Source organism: Nicotiana tomentosiformis, chromosome 3, assembly GCF_000390325.3.
Source record: "Nicotiana tomentosiformis chromosome 3, ASM39032v3, whole genome shotgun sequence".
In the NCBI taxonomy this organism is placed as follows: domain Eukaryota; kingdom Viridiplantae; phylum Streptophyta; class Magnoliopsida; order Solanales; family Solanaceae; genus Nicotiana; species Nicotiana tomentosiformis.
Genome location: NC_090814.1, coordinates 113,824,528 through 113,833,945, shown reverse-complemented (window position 1 = coordinate 113,833,945; position 9,418 = coordinate 113,824,528). Strand labels below are relative to the sequence as shown.

At 35.2% G+C, this 9,418-nt stretch overlaps 1 protein-coding gene across 1 annotated transcript; it reads right to left on the bottom strand.

The window, feature by feature from the left end:
• Positions 1 to 215: 215 nt before the first annotated feature.
• Positions 216 to 3,148, bottom strand: LOC104110874 (plant UBX domain-containing protein 10-like). Its single transcript, XM_009620433.4, has 4 exons — positions 2,207 to 3,148; positions 1,177 to 1,350; positions 791 to 1,087; positions 216 to 583 (listed from the first exon to the last, which is right to left on the bottom strand). Exons 1-4 carry the CDS (start codon positions 2,810 to 2,812, stop codon positions 356 to 358), a joined length of 1,305 nt encoding a protein of 434 aa, XP_009618728.2. The 5' UTR covers positions 2,813 to 3,148; the 3' UTR covers positions 216 to 355.
• Positions 3,149 to 9,418: the final 6,270 nt, after the last annotated feature.

Below are 9,418 nucleotides of genomic sequence, written 5' to 3'. Positions count from 1 at the left end.
CTTTAAATTACAATACATAATTATCTACTTAGCATCACTAAAATTGATTATTTATGTAAGTTCTGATGATGTCCTTTCATTTTGAATTCACGTATTATGTTAATGTAATAATATTTTTCGGCATTTAGATGATTGTTGTAGTATTATATATAAAATTTCTCTCATTAATTAAATTTTATTATTGCTTCATATAAATAAATATTTAAATAATCATGTGTCATTATTAACGTGCAACGCACGTTTATAGATACTAGTAATATAAAACATACTAATCATAATATATTTGTTGCACAAGTATAGTCATATACGGCATGGTACAGGGCAATGATATAAAAATGTTTGCATGCTTATAACTTCAAATAAGTTCCAGGAAGAGGCTTGCTTTAGGATGAAGGCCTGCATCTTTGAGTGTCACTCCCATTTGATCCACACCATACACTTTCCTTGGAAAGTTTGATATCAATCTGTAATTCCCAACTCCAGGCAACCCCAGTGAATCAATGTACCTAAAAATTGCTTGAATCTTGTCTGTAGATGAGAAGCTCTGCTCTCTCCTCTCCCCATTTGGAAACCGAATTGCAATCTGCACAAATTTATCAAGAAAATGGTACAGTACTCAATGGATTTATGTTGTATACACTGATATTAGTATAATTCAACCAGTTATAACATGTTACTTACCATTTATTCTAGGTCACCTGTTATTACCTTTGTGTAAATATTTTTTGAGTGTAAATGTATAGAAACTATAGTCACGCAACATCAAGAAATATAGTGTTGTACAAATTACCTGAGTCATTTGAGCATTTTTCCCAGCACTTGCATTGGTAGACTCTTTGTTCTTACTAGATTTGGATAGTGAAGGGTTTTGCATAGTTGCTTTGGCAAAAGTAGCTTCTTTCTTCTTGCTAGATTGGGATAGTGTAGGGTTTTGCATAGTTGCTATGGCAGAAGTAGCTTCTTTTTGCTTACTGGATTGGGACTGTGTTGGATTTTGTTTCGGTTTCTCTTGATTTGATTTATTTGGGGCATGTTCTGGTTTTGAATTTCGCCGTAAGGGCATTATGTTCTCGACTCTCTCTTGCTCCTGAAATGTCAAGGAACTTAGTTTGATCTCCAGCTTTCTCTTGATAAGAAGAAATATAGAGCAAGTAATATACATAAACAGAAATGGACCTGATCAATTTGGAGAGATGCAATGTAAGCTACATCTTGTTCTTCCCTCAGTCGACGATCTGCCCTTAACTTTTCTTGCTCTTTGGCCCTTCCACTTCCAAAAGCCAACCCTTGTTCTTCCATTGTTCTTTGTAATATCTCCACTAATTCAGCTGGGGAGACTGGACCCTCCAACTACTCAAACGGAAGTCAAAAGAAAGATTAAGTACCATCTAAACATTCCCCTACTTCATAAAACTTGATCACTAAACTGAATACCAGTGGTTTTGTTCAGTGCTAAGTCATGTAATATAACCGGCTAATAGCTTATTCAGAATCAATACATTATGAGCACAAATCTCAGAAGAGTGCCTGGTAGTAGGTTTTGCAACTCATATTATTACTTCCCAAAGTTTTGTCTCCTACAATATGTTTAGGTGCTTTCCCTAAATTCTATTTGAAATGTTCTATTTGCATGGGTCTTATAGTAGAAATCTAGGTCTTATTTCAACAATCCTGAAGCACAGGAAACTTTTATTCATGCCTTTCTGTTTATTCAGTAGGCTGCCTACGTCACATTCCTTAGGGTGCGGCCCTTACCTAGACCCTGCATGAATACGGGATACCAAGCTGCCCTTTTAGTTGTGTCTAAAGGGTAGGCTGATACACTAAGATCCCGCTATGCACGGGGTCGGGGAATGGTTGGACCACATTAGGCCTAACATCCCTTAGAATGCGGCCCTTACCTAGACCCTGCGTGAATACCGGATGACCGAGCTGCCCTTTTAGTTGTGTCTAAAGGGTAGGCTGATACAGGTCAGGGAATGGTTGGACCACATTAGGCCTATTGTCTGCAGTCTTACCTTGCACTTCCAAAACTTGAACCTTTGATATCGTAGTCACATGCAACAACTCTTACTTTTGCGCCAAAGCGAGAAGCTGTGTCTCCTTTATGTTTTTATTTATAAGGTTTGACATAATATTTGTACAAATTGGTGGACAATGCAATAAGAAATAGATTGAAATGGCAAAATAATAAACTCCAACTAACCTGTTGCAGCACAGCTATGCTATCTCCAGGAGCAGGAGCCACAAGGGCACAAAAAGGAAAGCTTGAAGCTTTTAGAGTAGTAGCCATCTGCAAACCCTCCCCTCTATCTGCAAGTGCACCCCAACATACATAATTTGCATCAAGGAACTCTACCACAACCTCACAACACAAAGTCTCACTGCAGAAACAAGGGGTGAAAGGGTGTTGTGGGGAGTGAAGGTACACAAACAAGAACTTGTCCTCATCTTTGGCTATCTTTAATGCATCCATAAACCGACAGGCATAGAAAAAGGGATGTTCAGTACCATATTGCTGCTCAAAACTAGTCAAAAATGCCCATTCTTCTTGGACATTTGAATGGTCATTTGGGTAATTTTGTGCAGGGAAATCAAATGGATCTTGAAAGGGAAATTCATAAGGTTGTTGGTATGGGAAATTTGGATGTGGTAATTGGTGTTGGTTTCTTCTTCCTCCAATTCCCATTAGGTCCATTCCTTGATCCATTACTCTTGAAAATCCACCCATAATGTTACGAGGAAGACTCACCATTCTTCTTACAATCCCATTGTAGGATTGTCCTGTAGCTCTTCCACTTCCCCTTATCATTGAATAAGATTATCACTATTCCAAAAAATATTGTTGTGTGCTTATGAATATGAAAAGGGTCGAATCTTGATTCTCTATTGGCAAGAGTGAGTCTTGTAAGTGTGAAACAAAGCTGCGTTTTTTGAGGGGAATCCAAGAAATAGAATCAGTTAAAGGGACAGAACTTGTTGATGTTAGTCAAAATTATCCTATCAAAATCACTTTTGGAAATTTTTCTCTTTATCAGACTTTAACAAAAGTAAATTTGGGAATATAGTCTCAGGAATTTTTCATCTTTGTCCTATTCTACATAGTTCAAGAAGGATACACTGTACAGAGAATAGATCTAGTGGTGATATTTTGTCACAAGGAGAGTGGTGGATATATAGTGTTAAAGCTGTTGAGGAGGAAAATAATGCCTCCAGAGAATAAATAAAGAATATGACATTTTTTTGGTCTCCATATCAAGATTAGATTCTAAAGTTAGTTCACTATTCTCTTTTCTCGATCAACAACCACAACTAAAAGACCATTAAAGAAGACTATAATCTTTTTCTTTTTAACTCCCCTGATCTTTAACTTATCTATAAGATGGTTACCAAAAAGTGTTCTCATTTACCAAGAGTGGCAGAAATTTGACACATATTTTCATCCTTTATGGTGAGGATAGGTATGGCGACTTATACATATTTTCACTATTTTTACTTGTACAAGTATTATAGACTGGTGGAAAGTTGAGCGTGCCGAATAGTTTAAATGGAGTCAAAATGATCTACAAGAGTTTAGATTGACTAATGTTCCTAGCTAAAAGTGTTTATGCATAAAACTTTCTTTAAAGTATGAAGGTTCTTTGCGGAAGTGTATGAAAAAGAAGTATACATTAGTGAGAAAAAGAATAGTACTGTAGAAGATAAGTGGAGAGAAAAAATATCGAAAAGGAAATAGGCTCTGGTACTTGCCTGACACATTGACTATGCATTTTTCATTTTAGTTTGTTGTTTTTTGCCACCTTATTCTCTTTGGAATTGTCTGGGAAGATGGGGTTGTGTGTCACTTGGAATACTTTACACGTGTAACAGTAGGAAAAATTACTAGAATAGCAACCATTAATTCAGAACAGTCATCAAAGCCAGGCCAGAAAGGACATACCAATCCACCTATTTATCTAGGATGAGGAGCATAGATTATAAGTGACTGCTAACGATTTTAGAGAAAATCTAGCATTATGATTGAAGTTTTACTAGTTTTAATTCCGTTTTGGTATAAGATTTTCGATGAATAGTGTGAAGTTTGGAATACACTTAAAAACTTTTCAAGAAAATAGTGAAGAAAAAGATGATTCAATTTCGCAACTTAGCTTTCACAAAATAACTAGAATATATGATTATACGTGAAATGTCCAAAATCATACATTATATTTAGCTTTAGACTCAAAATCATATATATTTTTTCACATAAAACACTAATAATTCATTTACTTTAACAAAATAGAAGTAAATGTTACACTTTTAGTCATAAGCCTAAACACGTTAATTTTTCATGATACCTCCTCACGTTTCTGTCACATAATTTTTGTTCCCTCCAAGCGAATCGTTACTATGTCTCTTTGTCTTCAATTGTTTTTGAAAAGAGAGTACACATCTATAAAGAAACTATTAGAACAATTCTGAAAATAAAGAAAGAAAGATAACAGGTGCAGTGCTCAATCTTTTACTGCATAAACTATTGCAGACAATAAGTTAAAATGTGAAGCTAATTGTTGGTGCAAAGGGGAGAGCTTGAACATCTTGTGAAAAAGGTTAAAAACCTCAATACTTTTCTAACTAAGAGGATGCTGCGAAAACTCAAAGCAACAACAAGCACTGGAAAAAGCTTGTCAAAAAAAGCTGTATTAATCTAGTATACAAAGTTGAGGATATCTATCAATCTTGATAAGCTCTTGGATCAAGCCAAGCTGCACGTAGAGACAAATATAATTAAAGAAGGTTGATTGTTGCCAATAGAGTCAAAGAGCTCGAAAATCAGGTGAGAGCCACCATTGAAAGGTGAAGAAAACTTAGTGAAGAAAAATTTGGCGATATCTCGGATTTTCCAAAAGCAATTTTGGTTTTCAGAAATTTCAGCTGCTCTTGGTATTACTCTCTTGACAAAAAATGATGGAAGATAAAGATAGCTAGCCGTTTGTAGGGAATAAAAGGGCATGTGAGAGGTTACCGTTAAAACACTAACGAGTGTTTAGGCTTACGACTAAAAGTACACCATTTGGTTAAAGTAAATGGACTATTAGTGCTCCAAATAAAAAAAATATACATAATTTTGAGTCTAAACCCAAAAATAATATATGATTTTGGGCTTATAACCAACAAACTTAAAGTCATATTTATACGTATCTTTGATGTACTGAAAATTCTTTTAGCTGCTTTTAAATGGGAATCGGCGTCATCTTTTTAAGAGAGAAGAATGTGTAAAAATAGCACGGGCTAGCTAGTTTTCGGACTAGTAATTGAAAAATAGTCAGTGTTTGCAAAGTCATTGAAAAATTACCACTATTTTGCTGCAATACAGAAAGTACCAGCATAATATATTGGAGATTGGTGCACCTGTGTATGAACTTCTAGCATATTATGCTGGAACTCCATCACACGGAAAGTTCCAGCATAATATACTGGAGATTGGAGCACATGTGTATGAACTTCCAGCATATTATGCTGGACGAGTATATTATGCGGGAACTCCATCATAATATACTGGAGTTCCCGCATAATATACTGGTCCAGCATAATATGTTGGAAGTTCATACACAGGTGCTCCAATCTCCAATATATTATGCTGGAATTTTTTCCGAATTTTGAACAGTATTCTCGTTCAGATTTATCTTTACATGAAAAATGGTTAAATTTCGATTACTTTTGAAACAGTGGTTATTTTTCAATTACTATTGGATATTTTTGAATTTCATCTTAAGTGTTTGGGCTTGCGAGTTAGTCAAGCCCGAAGATCCGTTTGAGTCTTTTTTAAGCAGATTAATTGAAGGCCCAAAAAAGTTAGATTAGCCCAAGGGCCGAATAGGCTCCTCTACGAGAATGGACTTTTACATAAACAGCACATTTGATTCACTATTTATTTTTTCTAGCCATCAAACATAGATTATACACACAATTATATAGGAGTACCTATTATATATGAATTATACCTATATTATACATTTTTTGTTATACTTAGTTTAATGGTTGGGTGGCGACTATTTAGGTTAATTCTTGTTACGGAATAAACACCAGAAAGCACAGTGATGCCATGACGTTTGTTTAATTTGGTCGGTCTTAATTCCTAATCTATCAATAGGTAAATTAATTACAGGATCAAAATAGATTTTGTTGCTGGTTCATAGTTCACTTTGTCTCTTAATTGAATGCTTTAATTACAATTTTTTTATTTAAATTTCTAGAAATTAAGCTTAAATTAAAAAGGCCTTTATCTTACAGTATTCAGATGATATCTAAAAATATTTGAACAACAATATTCTTTTAAGAAAAAGAAATAAAGAGGTTTTTCAAAACCTTTTTACTTAAAGTGTAAAAGACCAAAAAATAAAAAAGATTTTAAACTGAAAACCAAAATAAACCAAATCACCGAAAAAAAAAATAAAAAATCCTGAAAGTATATTTGTTCGATTTTATCGATTAAAAGCAAATGATTCACATCTTTAATCCCTTTACTCACGGTCATCTCCATTTTGAACGTGCTTTCTTAAGCTCTTGGCTTAGGATCTTTGAATTATGGAAAGCTTAGGAGTAAATAGTTTTTATTAATTGTCTTCTTTTCTCTGTCATGTGGGTTTTGCACCTGGTTGGCCAGTTGGAGCCTAGGGAGAGGAGGGGAAGACTTATTCGATATTTCATTAAATTATATTAATATACTGATCGAAGAACATATTAATTAATTAATCATGATTAAGTGAAAGAATTTTATATGTAAACACATACAATTCTTCTATTAATTTGATATAAACATCTGTGTAATATTTGTGAAGCATTAACAGAATACCAACGTATATAAAGTCAAATCCCTTTTTGTATAAAAAGAGTGGGGAGCGTTGTTTTAACAAAACAACAACAACAACCCAGTAGAATCTCACTAATGGGATGTGGGAAGGGTAAAGTGTACGCAAACCTTATACCCCTACCCCTGATGGGTAAAGAGACTATTTCCGGGAAACCCTTGGCTCAGAGACAAAAGATCTGTAACAACAGCAGAAAGCAGAAAAATATTATCAGCAACGTGAGAGACAGCAAATAATGGAAGGGCAATAACACAAATACTATTCAAGAGTGTGAAACACAACATAAACCGCTAGCAGTCCTAGACAAAACACTATCAGACAAGCCGGTACAAAGGGAAAAAATGCTCGATTACCCCTAACCTACAACCTTAATACTCGATCTCCACACCTTCCTATCAAGAGCATGTCCTCGGAAATTTGGAGTCACCACATATCCTACCTGATCACCTCGCTCCAATACTTCGCTCTATTTTCACTGTGCCATGACTAGCCAGAACACACAAAGTAATGAGGTTTTTCAGTGGGACAGTGGGACAGTGGGACTTTTGCCAATATGTTAGTTTTCATTTCAGTGAAGACTGTTGAAAAAACTATACAACAACTTTACATACCAAAAAGAATTGAAATTGTCACATGGTCACCACATTTAGTTTCTTCCCTTAAAGCTAGACAGCAATGGTTTTGGTGGTGTTAGTGCTGTATTTGTTTCCATTATTTTCTGCCAAATAACTCACGGGGGTGGGGCGATATGTACTTATGCATAGCTAACTTAATTGACCATACTTTACTTTTTACCCAATTTGTCCTTTCGTTAGTTCTAATGGCCCCTATATATGGGGCTCGTTTATTAGAAACTTTGCTGTCTGGTAAATTTCTACAAGCAAAAAACTTGGAGAGTATAATTAGAATATCAGATACACACGTTAACTTGGCCTTGTTTCGGATTTAAGTTTAGAGCTTAAACATCACTTTCCATAAATGTGGCACCTTAAATCATATCCGAGCATGGTAATACTTTTTCTTTCTTTCTTTCTTTTTGCGTAAAAAATGTGAATTGTGCTACTCACTGGAAGATTTGGTTTTGTTTATTCGTTATAAATATTGTTTAGTTATAGACTCTTTTCATAGAAAAGTGGAAAATAACACAAAAATATATGAGATCTCTATAGGATTAATATTTCTATTTAAATTATAAGTGGGTATAGATATTACTTCCTTGGGGGTTTAATTCGATAATGTATCAATTCTTGGTTCTTATATTCATGTCGGCCTCCCAAAAAAAGAGAGAGAAAAGGTTAACCGTAGCCCAGCTACGTTTAAATTAATTAACCGTTGAGGATATGCGTCGGTTCTTGTATGGGTCAAAATCCATTTTTAGTTGAAATGGTATTAATAAAATATTCCTACGATGCCACGCGTCGAAGTAATCTAATTATCAGCGAAGGCCGTATTCGAAGAATCAGCAAGACTGAAGTCGAGGAGTTGTCATCGAGGCTGAGGTCGAGCATCCTTGACAGAGCAATAACGGCTAATTTCGAGATATGATACAAAAAAGAATATTCTAGTGAATATTCTTTGCACCTGTACATGTTCCCTATAAATAGAAAGAGACACAATGATAGGGAACTTATGATATTCATTTGTAAAAAATACACTTTTAACTTTATATAGAGAATAAGATTTTATTGCAAGTATACAAACATCACATTTTCACTAAGATTCATATCTACTCTTTTCCGGTGGATCCGAGAGTAACTAAGATATTCAAAGGATTTGTCCATCACTCATCATTGTCACAAAGAACATTCACTAATTCTAACATTTCTTGGGTGACTCATTCATTCTATTTACTTAAATGTCATTTATTTCTATTCGTCAATATTTAATGCTACACTATTTCTTTTGATTCCTTGAATATTGATTGTATGTTGCCGCTGCTACCGAAATATATCTACGTAGTATTTATTACACTTTTGAGAACTTCATCTTTTGGATATTATAATTAGCTAAGATTAACTCTTATTTATATAAATTTAATTAGTTAAACCAAGATCTATATTTTTTGGTCAAATAATTTAGCGCTGTCTGTGGGAATTTCTTAATTAAATTTTTAGTTTCCTCTAGATCTCCTTTTTTATGCATACAAAACTCTACATAGCAGGAGACCAAGGAGAAATGACAAAAATAACAAATGACTTCCCAACCAACCTCATAATGTTATCAACGAAAGCTGCGAAATAGTAGGCGAGGACGTGGCGCCCAATGCATCCCTTAAGCGAGAAAGGTCGCCTCCCCTACACTGCAGCATAACAAAACCCAGCGAAAAAGGGGCCTCCGCGTCTGCAGAAGAAAGGACACCCCCAAATATGAAAAAACTCATCGAGGCGTGGCTGACCGATACGCTAACGAGCGTCCTCAACAAACTTGCCCGAGGCATGACTGCATAAATCGCAAGAGCATGCATGATGCAACAAACAGACGAGCAGTGCAACCGACCAAACCCTCAAACGGCAGGTATAACTCATACTATTACTAACAGTGCAGGTGATAGCGCCCTCGACGCCGTT

What these genes read in the sequence shown, in the direction of transcription:
- LOC104110874 (XM_009620433.4), bottom strand. Translation starts at nt 2,812, where the DNA reads ATGATAAGGGGAAGTGGAAGAGCTACAGGACAATCCTACAATGGGATT. An exon ending in CATCTCTCCAAATTGATCAG is followed by an intron (nt 1,088 to 1,176) that starts GTCCATTTCTGT and finishes TTGACATTTCAG; the next exon opens with GAGCAAGAGAGAGTCGAGAA. An exon ending in AAAATGCTCAAATGACTCAG is followed by an intron (nt 584 to 790) that starts GTAATTTGTACA and finishes AAATTTGTGCAG; the next exon opens with ATTGCAATTCGGTTTCCAAA.